The sequence below is a fragment of the Colias philodice genome, chromosome 18 (assembly GCF_061535455.1).
Source record: "Colias philodice isolate Cphi_HAF_F1 chromosome 18, ilColPhil1 Martin Lab GWU primary, whole genome shotgun sequence".
In the NCBI taxonomy this organism is placed as follows: Eukaryota; Metazoa; Arthropoda; class Insecta; order Lepidoptera; family Pieridae; genus Colias; species Colias philodice.
The window spans coordinates 3,162,267-3,181,541 of record NC_143103.1 but is presented as its reverse complement, the minus strand read 5'-3'; the positions used below and the strand labels follow the sequence as shown (position 1 = coordinate 3,181,541).

Here is a 19,275-nt window from a genome sequence, read left to right as displayed (position 1 = left end):
CGCGATTTCATACGAGAAACTCAGGATGTGATACGTCTTACGATACAGCAAATCAATTCAAAAATCACCGTTCGCTATTGCACCTTAATTAAATACCGTTAACGCTAAGATAGTTTTACTTGTATTTCATCTGTATTAAAATTATCGTATTATATACACCTCGCTATACATCTCTGTACAACTGTCTATCTTATCGTTTTATATCTAGTCGACGAAGCTAAATGAACGTTTAAGATTCGTCCGGGTAACTGAGGATGGGAACTGAAAGTGTCGCCGCGTGGCGGGGAAGGCGGCTAGCGTCTACACGTTATAACAAATACATCGAGTGGGGCGAGTCGCTCGCGCTTGCCGCCGGCCTGCGTGCGGCCCGTGAGGACTCAGGATGGGTCCGCAAGTGTCGGGTCACTCGATAGTCCGGAGGCAAGCGACGAACCCATCGCGCTACATATATCTACGAATCAAACTAATTATTCTTCTATAGTATAATAGTAAGTGTGTATGTATACTGGTTGTTCGATACGGCGAACTGGTATGGTATGCGTGTGCGTGCGAGCGAACCACGGCGTCTTTGGTTGGGCGGGAGGTTCTATTGAGGGCCCTTTGTTATAATTTATTATTATTATCATTTTTTTTTTGTAAAAAATCAACATTTTTGAAGGCACTTCTGATCGGACGAGCTGGCCCCGGTGCGTTTTGTGACTTGGTATTCGATTGTTTAATTGTATTTGGTGTTGAATTTCATAGGAACTCGGTTTGGTTTTGCCTTCATCTATTGTGCCTGTGTGGATGTGGGTTTCGTTATCTATTGGTTGAGAGAGACGCCGTGATATTCGCCGGCGGAGGGTGCAAGTCTCTTAATTAAAAGATTTCCAGAGTTAAAATTCTAAATATACATTAAAAAATACACCACGGATTAAAAGTTATTTGGCGTTCGTCTTGTGAAGAACGAGTAAACGAAAAGTTTCGGAGTATTATAGCTGCTTAAACGGATTACTGACTTACGATACTAAGCTTGCACGCTCCGCGCTCGCACGTTGCTGTACTGAATGTGGCAACACGCATTCGGAATATAATAATTTAGCTAACAAATAAACTTAATCCTATGTCCGGAACGAGAACTACTCGGTGTCCCGGACCAACTGAAACCATTTTGCCGAACGATGCCGAAATGTGAACAATTTAACCCAGGATGCTTACAATAAACTCAACTTAAGATGTTTACAATTTTCGAATTTGGAGTCTGTATCTTTATACTATTGAAAAGTCTGCATGAACTTATAACCGGCTATCAGTATAAAAATAATGTTTAAATTCTTTGTTTGTGGATCGAAAAATAACCCTGCTCTATTGTACTAATGTCTATGGTTAACGTTAATTATCCCTAAAATAATTATGACGAGGTAAAGGTTGACAATTTTCGGACACGCGAAGCGCGCCAATAAAAAGAAACCTACAGGAATCAAACAAATAATAAGGAACGAGGAATAGGGGAGGATAAAAAGAAAATAAATAAAAACAACAAAAATTTCAAACTTAAGCAGTTAATATATTAATCGTTTTCTTCCTTAAAGAATAAATCAATAAATGATTTAAGATATACATAACTATAAAAACCATTTACGATAATACTTAATAATAATATAATAATAATTATATATAGCGAAATATATTATGTGCACAAATAAAATTCTAGGTGACTTAAATTTCTTCTTACTCGTATAACCTAATGAATTTCCTAGTAGAGCGGCGGCCGTGGCGAGGCGAGCCACGCCTCTCGACGTTCAACGTACGAATTCAATTTCTTTAATAATTTAATTTAACTTTTTATTAATAATTTTGAATCTGAAGGCCTAAATGCGAGTGTCGTAAAATTTTGGTGTGCGAAACTTTCGTCCAATATTTTTTGGTTTTTCGAATTTTGTTTGCCGAAACGTGTGTGCGTCGAGTCGTCGCGCTCACTCCAACTGTTCGAGGAAGTTAGGCGACTTGAAGTACTCCGGGACGGGGTCGTCGAGCCGCGAGATGACCTTGTAGATGGACTTCTTCCAGCTCTGCTCGGCGTCCTTGCCGCCCTGGATGGCGCGGAAGAACTCGCGCAGCGTCTGCTCCACCACGTATCTGAAGTTTGGTGGAACCTGGAATACAAAACACCATGTTAATTCTTTATCCAAACCACTTTAAGGATAGGGCAAAGAGAGCAATATAAATTAATAGTAGTAGAACATTATAAAATAAAGAATTGAAAACTGAAGTATCAGAATAAGAATAAATTGAAGGATTTTTCATCCACTTTTTGATTTTAAGACGAAAGCTACTATCCTATCTAGAGAATAACAATAATAAGTTGTACATGTAGAATCAATTCAAGATACACACCTCGATGTGGTTATTTCTGTTGTAATGCAGGTTCAAGACTCTGTACAGCTCAGAGTCACCAGCTACATGGAGGTCGTCCGCCGTCTTTAGGCCTTCACTGATGGCTTGTCTGGCGTACTTCTCCATTTGGATGTAGTAGAACTCTCTGTAACAAGAAACAATGACTTAGTATTGTTGGAAGAGCATATGAAATAGTTATAAGATTAAATGTGTTAACCATAGAGTGTTAACAATTTTCGTTATTTTTAATGACCTCGACGTTTTCCAAGTTTTATGATAATACGCGATTACCCAGAGACTGTCTTAGAATTATCTACAATGTCCTCAATATTGTACACAATGTATTTATGCTAATCAAGTAGTGGAACCATAGTTGAACAATTAACATTGTTGCATGACATTAGAAACGATCGGCATTAGCGATGTGCGGGTAAATTCACCTGCAGTGTGACACTTCACGGCACAATGAGAATATAAAAAAGCACTCGAAAGCCGTCGGAGGGCTGAGAGGATTTGATTAGTCATTTTCGCTCAGTCCGCTTGTCGCGTCGCATCGCTATATCTTCGCTCCGCTTCGCTTACAAGAGCGAATCGAGTGTCTCGCGAGGCTAATTACTTACGAGTTCGCATTCAAACGGGCTAATTCAGTTTTTCTCGTCTCGTCACGGGTTGCTCACGGATAATACATAGCTATAAAACCCTCTATGACATTTCATTTGCCGGTACTTTAGATTTGAATTGTAATTCCAATGTCAATATTAATTGGCTACATCGAAGCGGAAATGCCGATGTCTTTTTGCCGCGGTTTTTCCTTTTTTAAGAGAACTTATTTATTTTGGATACGTGGCGTGACACTTTAAACATAATAATACGGAATAAAAAATGAAATATGTCGCGATAACCAAGTGAAAATCCAAATCACTCAATAGTCAACTATCAATCGAAGCGGATCATACCTAAGCCACTTGCGAGAGCGAGAACACTCGAGCCTCTCGCTTGCACGCTGGGGTTTCTATTATTTTTTAATTGGCACTCCGCGAGATATTGCCAGCCTTACTAATTGAGTAAGTAAATGAAGTGTCTTAATAATTAGATGTCTTTTTTACCGGGAGGTGACATGATGTTTAGGTATTCAAGCATTTTGAATGGATATTATGTTTTTAATTAGAGGGATAAATTAATGTTGGAGTGCGTCATCCTTCATTTGCTTCTCACAAACAATATGCGGTACATATATGAAATATTTAAGTGTTTAACACGTGTTTTTATATGTAATGTCATCAATTTTGTGTTATTTGACCGATAAATATTTTAACAGATGTGATCATTACTGAATTTGAAGTGGTCTATTGGAGATCAAGTATTAACGGCGCTGCTTTTAAGTGGGTAGCCTTATTAACGTTGTTATCGCTAAGATAAAAATTTCTTTGAACGTTTTCTTTCAAAAAGGATTTAAGATTATGATAATGATTAAAATACTTAAATTGTTGTTATTCCGCCATAATTTACTGCGGCCATAAAGACAACTATTTCGTTACTATTTAAGTAAAAGTTAAAATTGAGCGCGAAATGTTCTTTTAAGAAAACCGTTACGAAAGTATCAGCTGTTTCATTGTCCAAATATTTCTTTGAAGACATTTCTACATTTAATGTGTACAATTATGTATTTTGAACCAATGGGTTAAGAGTTATTATTGCTTATAGAGTCAGGGTGGAGAGCAACAAAAGTTCATCTTAAAATCAGATAAGGGTAGTTAACTTTGAACTTTGTTACAAAGTGATAAGATAGAAAGTTGCGAATTAAGAAATGCCTTTTCTCAAGACATCTTTCGTTTACCTGAAGGCGGTCTTGAATGTCATTGTTTGATGAGGCAGTTGGTGTTTTTTGCGAAGTTTCTTAGGCGAAGTTTTTTCATAGTGAGCCAAGGACCGGACGGAATTACGTCTCACGGAACATTTCTTTGAAAAATCTTATTGTTTATAATGGCGAGGTTTAATTTAAAATTTCATAAAATGCTCTAATTAAGCCGTTTTAGGGTTGGAATATAAAACATAATTGTATAGTTGGTATGGTACTGTTATCTAAACAAGAAATTAGAAAGTGTACGCACACAATTTAAAACTTATTCAAATATGTATTATTGTATACTTTTCTGTTATACCTACTGCCTGCAATTTTGTCAAATAAATTTAACTACCTACCTATAAACACAAATAACTAGTGCTTAAATAAGATTATTACTGGAACAATTGAATAGAACAGACAATAATAAAATTGATGAAAAATATATTCTCTTAAATTATTCTTATTACTAATAGAAACTAAATGTCAGATTTTGCAAGTCGTAAACCACAATGGGTGTAAAAAGCGCGCCAAGTTAAGGGAATGTTAACATCTTGGCTCCCCTTCAAGAAATCCTTCGATTCCCGTGTGAACTGGCTCTTGCGACCATAGAGCTGATAATATAGACAAGTCAAGCTTTATATATAGCTCTACATATCCCTGAACTCTTCATAATGAAGGAATTTAAACGTAATGTTGAGGTTTATGATACGTTTTTTATTTATATGTTAAAATGACGTATTTAGTTTCATCTTAAAAATATCAAAATTAGATGAATCTCTTGATTTGACCATTTAATATTCTCAATATGAACAATAAATAACTATTATAAACATTCACTGGTAATTCCACAAATTTTCTTAAGATATTCGAAGAATACACGTATCATTTTGTTTTAAATTGAATTGTAGAGTCGTCTAAACGTTCGAAGCTCTACATCGTGTGTCGCTAAGAAATCTCAGAAGGGTCAGATCATTGTTTAATATTTTCTTCCCTTCATTGTTGACTCGTTTGGCGAGAATTACTCTTTGTTGCCGAGTTTATATACCTTGGCCTTATAACCGTTTTATTTTAAGTTTGTAGTTATTTTGGTTTATTATTTTTATAAGTTAAATGTTTTCATGTTCATAAGCAAAGACTACCTAAATCAATCGTTTGAGTTTTACTGATTATTAGTTTTTCCTTTATTTAAAACATTGTAATAATACCATGCAATTTAGTCGTATAATAATTCGCAATAGTTGGATCTGTATTGTTAGATAATCTGTTCGATCATGACAGGTCAACAGATGCGCAGACGCAGCCCCCATCATACAATGCGATAATCCCAGTCACTTTGAGTTATTGATTACAGATTATAATATAATAACAAATCTTTCTCTTATCCCTAGTATGTATGAAAATTATGTAAAACTCTACATTGTTATTACTCTACCTTACTCATTGTATTGTAGGAATAATTTAAAACGCTATTTGTTTTTCATTGATGTTATTTTGTGTTGTTATTTTTAATATTTTAAAAAAATTACTTATAATTGCTAGTATGTATTTTCTAAACTATTTTTATTCTATTCTCTTATACGCGGCTCATTATAAACAATCACAAGGTGACGCAAGATGTTGATAAACAAGTTAATTAAGCAATTACTTGGATATGGGTTAAAGTGTCATATCGGCATACCGATGTCTACCTTAACATATAGCTTACGGTTTTTGCAACATGCGGGTACACCGCTATGCGATAACAACCACCTTATTTTTACTTTTTTCTAACATCTTCATCTATGACACCACATGTCAAACTTAAATTCGAACACGCCACAGATTAAACACATATTTTTATCTATATTTCCCAGTGACGTTTAATAATATTGTTTTATTAACTACCACCAGAATTAAGGCTCAAGTTCTTAATTATTCTTCATGAATAAATAAAACGCCTTTTTATGCTCTTTCATTTTCACGGCCTAATTATAATAGAGAACTGTAGTCATCAAACAATTATACCTAAACATCGGACGAGCGCACCGCACACAAAAAACTCATTTATAATGCTGAAATATACACCACCTGAATCAGTTCATAGAAATATTTTGATATAAAACCAACAAATCAGTATTGAAAAGGAGCTAACGCACACAATCGAGCGTTATATAAAACAAAAAAGAGTGCTTATAAACGCGTAACTTTGGCCTGTAAAAAATAGTTTTCAGACATTTCCCACTGACTTCAAATATACTCATTTCGATCGTTGCCAAATACAATGGTTATTAAAACCTGATGCAGGCACGAGTCGCTGAAATGATAGGGGAGGTATTACAGGTTGTGTGTGTGTGCGCGGGTGGGTGTGTGTGTGAGTGGACGGCGTCCAGCTTTCGTATCGCACGCCAGAATGAGCCGCCAATGTTACTAGACTATAAAAAAGATAGAGACGCAAAAAAACAACGTTGTTGCACATTTATTTACTGTTTAGTATTGATCATCGAATAAAGATAAAACTGTTGAAAGGAACAGAGTAAGCGCTTTTGTGTCGTAATTGTGAACAGTTTCTACTGGATATCGAAATGAACATGACTAAGGAAAATAAACGATAACCTCATTACAAACCGAAATAGCAAATACTTCATTCATTAATTCAACGATGATGCAGTGAAAATTGTATGCATAAATATATAAAACCGGCCAAGAGCGAGTCGGGCTCGCGCACAAAGGGTTCCGTAGCAGCAAATATAATAAATTACAGTTAAATCAACCTATCTCAAAAACTATAAGAGATACTTTGATCAAACCAAAAATCGTTGAAAGAGTTAATTAGCATGCATCACCTCTATTTTTTTTAGAATTTTATACCCCGTAGTTATAAAAATAGAGGGGGGGGGACATACTTTTTACGACTTTGAGAGCTGATATCTCAAAAACCGTTCACTTTAAGAAAAATGTTTTTTAGAAAACTTTATATCATTTTAAAAGACCTTTCCATTGATACCCCACACGGGTATGTACATCGAAAAAAAAAATTTCATCCCTCAGTTACATGTATGGGGGGCCCCACCCCCAATTCTTTTTTTTACTATTTAGTGTCATATTTTTGTAGCGGTTCATACAACACATATTCCCATCAAATTTCATCACTGTAGTACTTATAGTTTCCGAGTAAATCGGCTGTGACAGACGGACAGACGGACAGACGGACAGACGGACATGACGAAACTATAAGGGTTCCGTTTTTGCCATTTTGGCTACGGAACCCTAAAAACAATTCACAAAAACCATTGATCCGCACAAAGAAAGTGAACAGTATTCAAAAAGTTGAGCCTAATAAAAATAGTGTTTAAAAAAACGACTGCTCTACATTCTTGTTCTCTGTGCTAAAGTCGCACGGCGGTGTGCACACATGCACACGGCGCACACAGGCGCGGGTAAAAGCGAGTAAACTAATACCGGGCCGGATTAATGCTTCAGTTAGTGAAAAAACTTTTTTTCAGCCTCCGCCGTCCGTCACAGGGCCGCACTCGGAAGTTATTTGATAAAGTTAATTATCTATCTTGTTGTTTTTTTTTCGGACTTGTATTATTTTATGATAGGTACCTATTATTATTTTAATTATGATATCGTTATTATATTACTTTTAAGTTAATTGATTTACGTAAGTATACATTTTAATTTAACATACAACTAAGAATGTGAACTCGAAGCAATTTGACAATCGGTACTTAGCAGTTAGCACGTATTTGTAAAAACGATGTTGCGTTGCAATGCGGGCTGTAGACGGTTATCTACCCATACACTTCGCAACTTTCTCGCGAATAATTCGCTTATCTCTTAACGGGAAATCCGAAACTTAATGTTGTTTAGGTAGGTCGAAGAATGGTTACAATATAACGCTAATATAAGGATAAGGATATTGCTATAAAATAATAATAATTTCATTTAATTTTGTTAAATAATGTGAATGTAATTTCGTAATTATCTTTACTTACTTTATTTTAAATGCTTAAATAATTCATTCGCATTAGATATTATTTAACAATTTATTATAATAAGTACTTAACAATTACGCTTTCTTATTCAAAAGTAAAAAAAATAAAAAAACGCAATGACAATAATGATAACTTGTTAAAAAAAGGCCGGATGAATCGTCACCGAAATCCGCTCCTGCCTAATGACTCCCTCCTCACTGACCTGCCTCTGTCTTGTACCCCACGCTTGAAAAGTTCAGCTCATTTGAGTGCTTGCGGAGATTTTATTACCCCAACTATACTCGCTTCGGTATTAAAATTTCGAAAAAAAAGGGTTGAACAGACGCGAGGCCGTTTAAGTGCATAAAGCTGACCGTTCGCGGTTGCTTGATTTCTGGATTAGTTCACTAATTACTGTTTTGAGACAGTTTCAAAAACCAACCGTCAGTTCTTTATTTTCAGCCTCCTCGAGTGTCCGCGGTAAAAAGTATACAACGATGCTGTCCTTTGAGCTTCCCGGTATGAAATTACGGCTTCAATTACAACTAATGCTAAAAATTTGTGTGTCGAGTGTCCATTTGATATGAATTTCATTATTGTGAATGTTTTTATTTTTTAATATCATGAAATTTTTTATTATGTTCCTGTGGGGCAGCTGAACGGGGAAGTGGGTTTTTTGTCGTACGAACCTTTTGTGGAAATAATATTCATTCCATTCAATTTGACAACCAATTGAACTAGTGAAGTATGTTTACAAAATATGTTTCATATTTTACAAATAATAATCTGTGAAAATATACAAGCATTAAACGCATAAAACACTATTAATTTATTATCAAGCATCAAATCACTGGAACGCTGGCAATCGAATCGTTCGAAATTCGAATTTGAAATCATGACAAAAAAAACTATTCATTACCATATTTGAATAACGAGCATGTCATCACATCTCGTATATTTATTATCGGAACAAATATGTAATCGGAGCCGCGAATATGTTTTAATATGGCGGCCGTTGATCACGTGTCTAACAATAATTACTTTAGTGTTGCCAGCCGTCATTACGTCAAACCGCCTGCTTGCTCACATTTTCACTATACTCAAGTTATTTCCCTCGGGTCTTTTGTCATTGCTATTTATTACTAAGATTTCCTACGTCCGCGTCACGTATATTTTTTTACTTATCCAGGTGGAGCGCAAGTTTGATAGCTTTATGGTTTAAAATCAATATTCTTCATTTGATATTCAGACAAGTGATTACATAACATGTTCTGTAGCTCTTCGAAAGCTTGTTCTGTAGGTATTTATTGTTAACGTATTTTAAAGATATGGAAATAAATTACTGTATTCTAATTTCTTTCAATTCTCGTTAAAAACGAATTCGTTAAACTTAAAACTGATTAAATTAAAGAGCAACAAAACAAAGTCCATGCTACATTGTTATCAACAATAACTTTTTGTCCTTGTTACATCCTTGTTCTGTCTTTACCACTATCAACGGAAGCAGCAGCGTTTGCGCATTTTATCTCGCTTTAACTGAAGTGCGGCCAATCTGAAAGATCTGTAGCCGAGACCAGTTCTTATGTATCTCATTTGTTTAGCTAAGTATCGGAAGGTCTAGTTACAGTGGACGGTGGAAAGAATGTTGGCTATTTTATGTGGAATTAGTTCATAAGTTTCATTGTGGGTTCATGAACTCGATGGTTGATCGGAATAAACAATTACGTTAATGATTTTAGATTTGTATACTAAATTAAATTCCCGAAAGGTTAGAATTATTTTAGAAACGCTAGAGATTTTTGCTTTTTTTTTCATTAATATTGTACAGCTATAAAATATTGAGTAGGTAAGTGTCCCCTATGTAAGAAAACATTACGTACTTGATACATGTCTGTGCGTATACCTAATATTTAACTTCGTACCCAGGGGGAATTATTTATCAGAAATTCGATATTGAAAGTGACTCAACCTAAAAGACGATATTAATTAACGATCGTCTTGAAAATTTTCAAATCGTAATAAAATTAACAGTCTCAAAAATATATTTCCGAACAATCAATTTAAAAAATGGAATCATCGAATTTGTCTATGAAAATTCGTAGCTGGCTGTATACCTATACGCCAGTGCCTGTTGTCTTGATTAAAAAAAAGCATCGCGTGTCACCGACATTCCCGCCCAAACTCGTGTGTGGTGTCATTAGAACCGTATTAAGGTTTTTAAGGCAAATGCTAATGAAAGAATGCCGCGCCCGCTCCTTCGAGACCGCGACAAGGCGCGCCTCGCTGTGTTGCGTGCGACTGAAGATATGTCATATTTATAATTAATACGGTACGCATTGTCGTGTTTATTGCACCTACTTCATACGATTAATTTTTACTTGAGTTATTTCCGGATATTAAAAAAAAGTACTTGGTATAAAGATCTTGAGTAAAGCTCAAAATTGAGCTTTTATGGCATAGTTTTAGAGTACGACCTAAAAAGTATAAATTAATTAATTAAATACACGTACGTAATCATTGTTAAGGGTGTGGTAAAATTTTTAATGGGTCGAAGACAAGATAAGGCCAGTATGAAGGAACAGGCACTTTTCTAATTATGCTTTCATTAGTTGATGGAGGCTTACTCATGCTTACGTTAAGGAATTATGACTTGCATGCACGATGTTTAATCTTCTTGTGCCATCATTGTCGTATTGTCTCTCCAGTTAGGACTTATAGAGCGCTCATTTTTAGGGTTCCGTAGCCAAAATGGCAAAAACGGAACCCTTATAGTTTCGTCATGTCCGTCTGTCCGTCTGTCCGTCTGTCCGTCTGTCACAGCCGATTTACTCGGAAACTATAAGTACTACAGTGATGAAATTTGATGGGAATATGTGTTGTATGAACCGCTACAAAAATATGACACTAAATAGTAAAAAAAAGAATTGGGGGTGGGGCCCCCCATACATGTAACTGAGGGATGAAATTTTTTTTTTCGATGTACATACCCGTGTGGGGTATCAATGGAAAGGTCTTTTAAAATGATATAAAGTTTTCTAAAAAACATTTTTCTTAAAGTGAACGGTTTTTGAGATATCAGCTCTCAAAGTCGTAAAAAGTATGTCCCCCCCCCCTCTATTTTTATAACTACGGGGTATAAAATTCTAAAAAAAATAGAGGTGATGCATGCTAATTAACTCTTTCAACGATTTTTGGTTTGATCAAAGTATCTCTTATAGTTTTTGAGATAGGTTGATTTAACTGTAATTTATTATATTTGCTGCTACGGAACCCTTTGTGCGCGAGCCCGACTCGCACTTGGCCGGTTTTTTTTATTTCTGTTTTTTAATACTTTTTTCTTGCAGATATTTTTTAATTGATGCGACGAGTGCCAAGGTATTCCCAGTATTGTCAGAAACATTCCAAACAATTTTTACATTTCCAGTATGATTAGAGTACAAAATAATGAATCAACAGTGTTTATTATGTAATGTAATATGTGCTAACGTAACTGACAGACCGAACTGAGTCACATATTTATCTTCATATTGTATTTCCCAATTGAATAAATCAGAAATAATGTCTCATATGTGATACGAGCGAAGTAGGGCACAGGAAGACTGGAGAGCCAACCCCACATGGCCCGCTTCTTGATTACAGCGATAAGTACCGCGCCTTGCGTGTTTTAATTATATTATTAACGACGCCGAAACTAATAGTTTATCATGGTTAGTACTATGATATGTAAATATCAGCCTCGCCTTACTATTAGCCCCGTTGCGTGCGCGTGAACCTTCACATTCGCGCGTAAAGACACGTTGCGTACAATTTACTGGCGAGGCGTGACATTCTAAGGCACCACAATTAACGTAAACACTTTCACTGCGTATCCCATTACGTCATTAATTCAATCGTCACGCCTAAACAAAAAGCCCACTCGTAAGACGTGAAAACTAGCGTGACGCGTAATTAGCAGCTTTTTAGAAGAAAAACTACTCATAAGCTTCCTCGAAAGGGTAGGATTAATTACTGGAGGTGCTTGTATGAACGTGGCGTGATATAAATGGCCGGCCACTTGGCACCCTAGCCTCGCCTGGCCTTATTAAAAATGTTAACACGTAAATTAGACTCCGCAGCGACTAGCGAGGCACTGTATTAGCCAACCAATTAAATTTTAGAGTCAGCTTATACAATACGCAGCTAGGCGACTTCACACGTCGAGGGATGCCTGCGACAAAACAACCTTGCCCACGTTAGATCAACCCCGTCATACATTTTCCTTCACACTTTGATAACGTTTCTAGTGTATAAAAAATAAAATTGCGCACTTAAGTTTTTAATTACAAAAAATTAAATATTGAACTAAATATGTACGAAGCGAGTTAGCACGGTAAGTTAAAAAGGCATATGAAAATTGCGACGTAAGGTTGGCAACATTTCCGTTGCCGACTGTGAGAGTCCTTGCGTACGAGAGAATTTATTCTCAGTTGAATTAATAAAAAATATTAACATTATAAAGTAATTCTGATGATTGAAAATCTTGTTATTTTAACATTTCCCTTTGCCGTTTCAATGAAATGCGGAGATAATTTTACGCCGTCTAACTTTACGAGAGCGGGACGTGATTATGAGATATGAATAAGTGATTAATTAAAAAAAGTCGCGAGCATGTCATTAAGGGCATCAGTGGCCGGCTTTAGGTCGCATTGTGCGTGGCGGTGTCGGTCGTGTGAGCGCTAAAAGGTTTGAGGCTCGCCTAGTCTAAGTGCACACCCTCATGCTAGTTGGATGTGTATAAAGATTAATTGGAGTGTTGCCTATTCTGACAATTTACGACGCCTTCTGGCGGGCCGGCCGCAGACCACTTCTGCGCGACTTAATTAAGCGAAATAACTTAAACGAGTCACCGTTGCTAATTAGAGCTATCGTCGGCTAATTCTACGAGTGACTCTTTGTTTGCGAGCGTTTCTTTGAGTTGCGCGCTGAAAGAATTTGTCTTTGCTTCGACTTTGAAGGATGTTTGTTTTGGCCCCCGCGGAGTTTTCAAAGAACGCTGTGTTAATTTCGTCGAATAAACTTTTTCGTATACAGAGTAATGTTATTCGTAAGTGGTCGCTAATTTAAAAAGGAATCGCTTTAAGGTTGGTACACACTGCGCGCCAGAGCGATCGTAAAAGACATAAGTGAAGGGTTCTCGCCTTTAGAACCCTTGAGGTGCGCACACACTTCGTCAACAAGTGGCTAGTTGCTTTCTATACTGAGCTTTGCGTCTTTTCACCACCGATATGTTTAATTTTTAATTTAACTGCCATTAAAACACTATCAACGGTTATCGCTTTGAGGCTATCGTAAACAATTATTAGCGTGTACCTACTCATTAATTTTTATGTCGCGTTTTCTAAAGTTCAAATGTTAATTAGTATAATAAAGCTACCAATTAAATTCGATAGAGTTAATGAGAGAAGTATAACATAAATCTGCATTCCGTGATTTCTATGTAGATATGGATTGCCAAATGATCACCTTTTAACTATATTTATCTAGTTACTTAATGCATTAACTAAAGAATTTTTCAAGAGATCGTCATTAAAATTACCTCTAAAATAGATATGTAAAATTATCAAAACGATGTGGTTTTCGTATGACTAAACATATAAAATGCGCATATATTTGTAAATTAAAGCAATCACTAATCGATGCTTCCGTTTTAAAATATCATTAGCGTGTAGCGGTGCTACCGGCGTCTACGGACACCTCGTAATTGCCTTCGTGTATGACCCTCACCCTTTCAGTATTCTTTCAGAGATGCTTATCGTAAGGAAATGACCGTTTTCCGTTGTCCACAATGCAACCATTAAGGGTACAATTTAAATGGACTTAGTTGCGTTTTCAAAGAAATTTTCATATTTTACAATTGATGTATTGCGATCAAAAATGGTGGAGGCTTTTTAATTTTCTTGCCCGCCTCCCCATACAATTTACGGTCGAAAGTAGATTTTGTGCAGCCATGGTGAATGGAAATACATTTCATTTATGATGTTCCATACAAATTTATCAAATTCCGCCGTTTGGTAACCATTCAAACTATAATTACCTTAACAAAGTCGGGTCAACAAGATATCTTTAAGTTAATTAATATTATGAACATATTTCCGACACAATCGTATTTTATTTGGTACGCGGTTGATATTTTTAACTAATTAACTTGCGGTTAGTAATATAATTCCTTTATCCCAACTAATTAGACGCTTACAGGAAAATCTTGAATTATTGAGAAACCAACGGATAAACTGTGCAGCAAAACGATATAATAGAAGTGGCTCGACCATTATAATTAAATGATGAGAGATAGGGGCGTTCTATGAAACATTTTATAAATAAATACGCGAAAAATTTTCCGATCATGAAAGCTTTTATAAAGTTTTCGCTTTATCAACTTAGATAATATAATATTGGCTTAAGATACGAACAGAAAGCTGTGATAGTAACGATATCAAAACAAATTGAAGTGCTAAGCACACATCGATGTAAAATATCTATCTAGGTGAGTGGCATCGTCTCTGTCTTTGTTATGGAGTGTGAGTGAGACAAAATGGAATGTTTCAGGATATCGGCCAATAGATATGCAAAGAAGGGGAAGTTTATCGCAGAGGCACGCGGCTTATGGCAGGTGAAACTTATCAGGACTGAGATAGCGGGAAATTAGTCGAGTGGAAATCGATACTGAAGAATATTTTTCCTCAATACTTGGCGACCAATCAATATATGTAGTTGATAGTTAAACAATAATGTATTTAAAATGTATGATAAAATAGAACTTCGATTAGTCATGTTTCTTTACAGTAATTTCCTTGGGTATTCCTTTACGACTAAACTAAATAATAGCGTATTATAAACTTGTCTCACAAATTAAAGAGTGCGTGCCTCTATTTGCACTTCTTATATAATTTACTGTCATTTCTTGGAGGTCTTTCTATAAGTAATGTTTTCGTCTAATAATACACCTATTGAAGTTTTATATTAACTTTACGTATAAGTCAATACAATTCTGAATATGCAAATAAATATGAACAAAATTTATTGGTATATTTATTAATAGATAGAACTGTGACCCCAGTGATTTGTGTAATTAGGAAATAGTGAATTTACACCCCTTTATTGAATTATTATAGGGCGATTGAATAATCGATCGTCAAGACAGTGATTGCATTCAATTAGTCAATTCAGAGCTAAGATTGCTTTACTCTTTGATTTTGACTCTATATAGTTTACGATATAAAAATGACGTAGGCACCTCTACCAATATAATCTTCACTAATATAAAGCTGAAAGCTGAAGCGCGGAGCACAACTAGTATAATATAGGTACTTAACGATAACAAAAATTACGTATACCAAACATTTATATTTGACGAAAAAAATTACATATACAAAAAAAACATGAAAATTTTCGTAATAATGAATTAGGACACTTACCTAAAGTTTGAGAACCACTTGACGAGCTGTGCAGTGTTGTTCTTGTTGAACTTGATGTCCGGGAAGTACATTTTGAGGACCGCTGAACTCGGGTATCGCACCCAGAAGAACATCAGCTTGGCCTTGCGTAGGTGCATCGGCGTTAAGGTTGAAGAGTGCAGTGGAATTAAGGATCATATTGTTTTGAATGATAAACAAATATTAAAATACAAAAATAGAATAGACAAATGTTAGACGTAAAGAAGCTAAAAAAGAAAAAAACTAATCTTCATTTACTATAATTATTTGATAGAAATCTCCCAATTATAACAATCGAATAAAATAACCGATCGATTAATGGAATTAGGCTAAGAACTAATTGTAATTATTGGCTATATATCGAGTTATTCTTGGATATAAGGAATGGTAAATCTGATTATATCCCAGTATTACGTCGGTTCAACGAAGCACCACAAAACCTTAATCCATTTGCATCTAATCTTATAAAGCACCTTATCTGATATCGGAATGGGCATCTACTGTTTGGATTAATTAATATTGTTTCCAACATTGTTTTACATAATATGAACGTGAAATTAAAACTAATAACGTTGAATTTAATAGAATGTTTACGTAAATTGGTTATTGGACTAAAATTATATATTGTGGCTTTGCTTATGCCTTTAATGTGTGAAAAGGTTTTCCTTCATACGTACATAGACATACCATGTATGGAAAAGTGTAGAAACCGCAACACTTTGTAGGTTTCCAGAGTCGTATGATGTCTAACAGTTAAGTAGGAAGTAGGCGGTCGCAATCGTAAGGTTAAACTACAGAAATAAGATATCTGTGGCCGTTTGCGTGTACGGCTTGGCCTGAGAACTCGACAGGATTATGTTGCGAACATTATTGTCTTATAGCTATGTTCTAGTCGGGTGCTTCGTTGAACATTTACGTAATAAAGGTTACTAAGAAGGCAAAGAAACTAATGAATTAGAATTTCGTTGTTAGACTTATAGCTAAGTTATTTTGTATTGAAAAGGATATAGTAGGCTGAACTCCGTCGTAGGGCAGGTCAGTGGAGTTGCAGTCGGAGTGCGGATCCTGCGTGTCCATGTGCGGGTGGTGCGGGCCGGCGGCGTGGTGCGGCACGTGCGGGTGGTGTGGGCGCAGGTAGTCCGGCGAGCCGTGGTGCGCCGCCGCCAGCAGCACCGGGTGCAGCATCGCCGGCGCGTTCGGCAGCGGCGGCGAGTCCCGCTCTGGCGCCGGTGGTGATCGAGCTAGCCCACCACCCGCCCCAAAAAATGGCGAGTACGGTGAGAACACTTGGCTCTCGTGCAGTGACGGGTTCGGTATCGCTACGGACGTGGGTAATGCCATCCCTCCCGGGAACGGCCTCGGAGACGGTGATTCGGGGAATTTACTTTCAGGCGATTGGCCGACGCCCTCTCCTAGGATTCGACTGACGGTGCGCGGCGTGATTCGCGTGTCGGTGACCTTGTGCCGTTTTTTCTTGGGCGTCACGACCAGACTTAAAGGTTCGATCGAGTCCATGCTTTGATCCCGGTCGAAGTGTCCGTTCATCGGGCCAAAGTGTGACGGCATTGGCTTCTGCGGCGTCTGGAACAGGCCTGTTGGAGGTCGCATATGAGCGCCGTGGCCGGGCCCGCCCGCCTCGGGGTGCAGCGGGAAAGCCGCGCCGCCTGGCGCACGGGGGCCATTCATATGGCTCATAAATAACGGATTATTTGTCATAAACGGTACGCCGTTCGGCGCACCCGGGTGATGGACGGGTGGATTACCTGACATTTGTCCGGGTGGCCTCTCTGGAGCTTTAGGAGGCGGCGATTTTCTGTCGATCATCCGCGTAGCTCGCATCAAATCTTTGTTTAATTGTTCAGCAGCCGCTGCAGCCGCTTCCGATTGCTTGCCCATAATGCGTCGCTGATGCACGAAACGTGTCACAATTGAATCAATAAGGCTGGCTAACGATGCTGTTATTTCACTCTTGAGAACATCAGCCAGGCTTTCGAGGTCAGCCCCCGTTATAGGGCCAACTGAACCTGTGTTGCTACGTAGTGCATCTAATCGTTCTGCGAGTTCTGACGGTAAAGGCGGTTTAGGTGTTTGGCCCATTTGTCGTTGTTGAGGCGAATGTTGATTGGACTGTGGCCTTTGTTGTTGATTATTTTGTTGATGTTCACTCGCTTCTTTCATGCGTGCTTCCTGTTCTAAGAATAATTTCTGGCTAACATTGAGGTACATAGCGGCTGCGTTGTTTAGATGCTGATGCGTATGTTGTGGATGCATGTGTTCACCGTGCGGTAGATGTGGTATCATGGGAAGAGTACCGTTAAAGCCTGGTGGTAAATGTGGATGGGCGGCATTGTGAGCTTGTATTTTCGCAGATATCATCTTACTCATCACTTGTGAAAGCATATTTGGTGCAGCACTATTAGGTATCGGCGGCGGAACCTCCTTAACAGGCGACGCCGGTTCTGACTTTGGAACTGTATCGTCGTTTTGTTCTACATCACTAGAAGCACCGTCGTTATCAATTGTTTCAGATTCTTGACCCATGCGATTACAAAGTTGCAAATATTTTTCTTGCATCTCAGCTAATTGTTCTTGCATAGTTCTTAATTGGGATTTTAAAGCATTTTTTTCTACTAATTTTTGTTGAATCGGAGGTCGCTCACCGTCATCCTCAGAATCATCCGACACTGTTTGAGCACTGCTGCCGTGGCTGGCACCGTACCTCTCTGCAGCACCGTCGTGTTGTTGCGGATGGTATAACTTCCGTTTCTTACAGCCGTTCACTTGAGGTTGTTGTGGCGCAGGACTAGAACGCATCGTCGACACTATATTTTCTACACGAGCACGTTTCACATCCTGTGGTCGTGGAGAGGACCTTTGTGCGTCACTATCGCGGTCCTCGGGTTCCGACTTAGGTGCAAGAAGCTGGTCTGAAGGTGGCGGTGCAGGCGGTGGTGAGGTACGTGAATCACAAGCGTTATCTAGTGTTAGGAGAGCGTCGTCGAGATCTGGGCGCGAGTCACGAGAAATCGGCCGTTCTGGCGAAAGCTTCTCCTCCTTGGGTTCATCATTGTTATTGTTTGCAAGTACGTTATTATTGTCCGGGGAGAGTCGCATGAGTTCCTTCTTGCGACTCTGTAAAATGTCTCTGAGTACGCGATCGCGAAGCATGTCGCCACCGCTAGCCTCATCGCTGTTGTCCTCTTGCTTGGGTGCGCGGCCCAACAGTTCATTGAGCATTTCTGCGGGCGCGTAGCAAGGACCGAAGAGGCCGAAGTGTTGGCGACCCTCGAAGATGGCGCCGTAAAGTCCCCCACTCATGTGTGCGGCGCGCGCGGGCGCGGGTCCGTTCGTCGCGAGAGTTGAATAAGAATTGCGTGGCTCACCGGCGTCCACGCGCTGTCTGACGCGTTTCTGTTTCTTTAGGAGCTTATCCGAGTAGGGCGCGTGTGAGTCGGCCTCCTCCTCCGATGACATCATAGGCTAGACGAGCCCCAATTGGCCGGACGGGCGGCGGGCAGGGCCCCACCGCGCTACTCGAGCCGCATCGCCCGTTCTGCAACAAGGAGGGGATCGCGTCACACACCTGCTCATGCGACGGCCGCGCTGCGTCTCGAGCGCACGTATT

At 38.2% G+C, this 19,275-nt stretch overlaps 1 protein-coding gene across 1 annotated transcript; it reads right to left on the bottom strand.

Annotated features, from left to right (window-relative positions):
- Positions 1 to 1,531: 1,531 nt before the first annotated feature.
- Positions 1,532 to 19,195, bottom strand: pros (homeobox protein prospero). Its single transcript, XM_089706528.1, has 4 exons — positions 16,659 to 19,195; positions 15,633 to 15,787; positions 2,377 to 2,521; positions 1,532 to 2,135 (listed from the first exon to the last, which is right to left on the bottom strand). The coding sequence occupies exons 1-4, from the start codon at positions 19,125 to 19,127 to the stop codon at positions 1,956 to 1,958; spliced, it is 2,949 nt and encodes a 982-aa protein (XP_089562654.1). The 5' UTR covers positions 19,128 to 19,195; the 3' UTR covers positions 1,532 to 1,955.
- Between the last annotated feature and the right edge of the window lie 80 nt (positions 19,196 to 19,275).

Excerpts from the sequence above, each read along its gene's own strand:
- pros (XM_089706528.1), bottom strand. The coding sequence starts at position 19,127 with ATGATGTCATCGGAGGAGGAGGCCGACTCACACGCGCCCTACTCGGAT. Across the intron at positions 2,522-15,632 it reads AAGTGGTTCTCAAACTTTAG|AGAGTTCTACTACATCCAAA; the intron begins GTAAGTGTCCTA and ends TTCTTGTTACAG. Across the intron at positions 2,136-2,376 it reads ACAGAAATAACCACATCGAG|GTTCCACCAAACTTCAGATA; the intron begins GTGTGTATCTTG and ends TTTGTATTCCAG.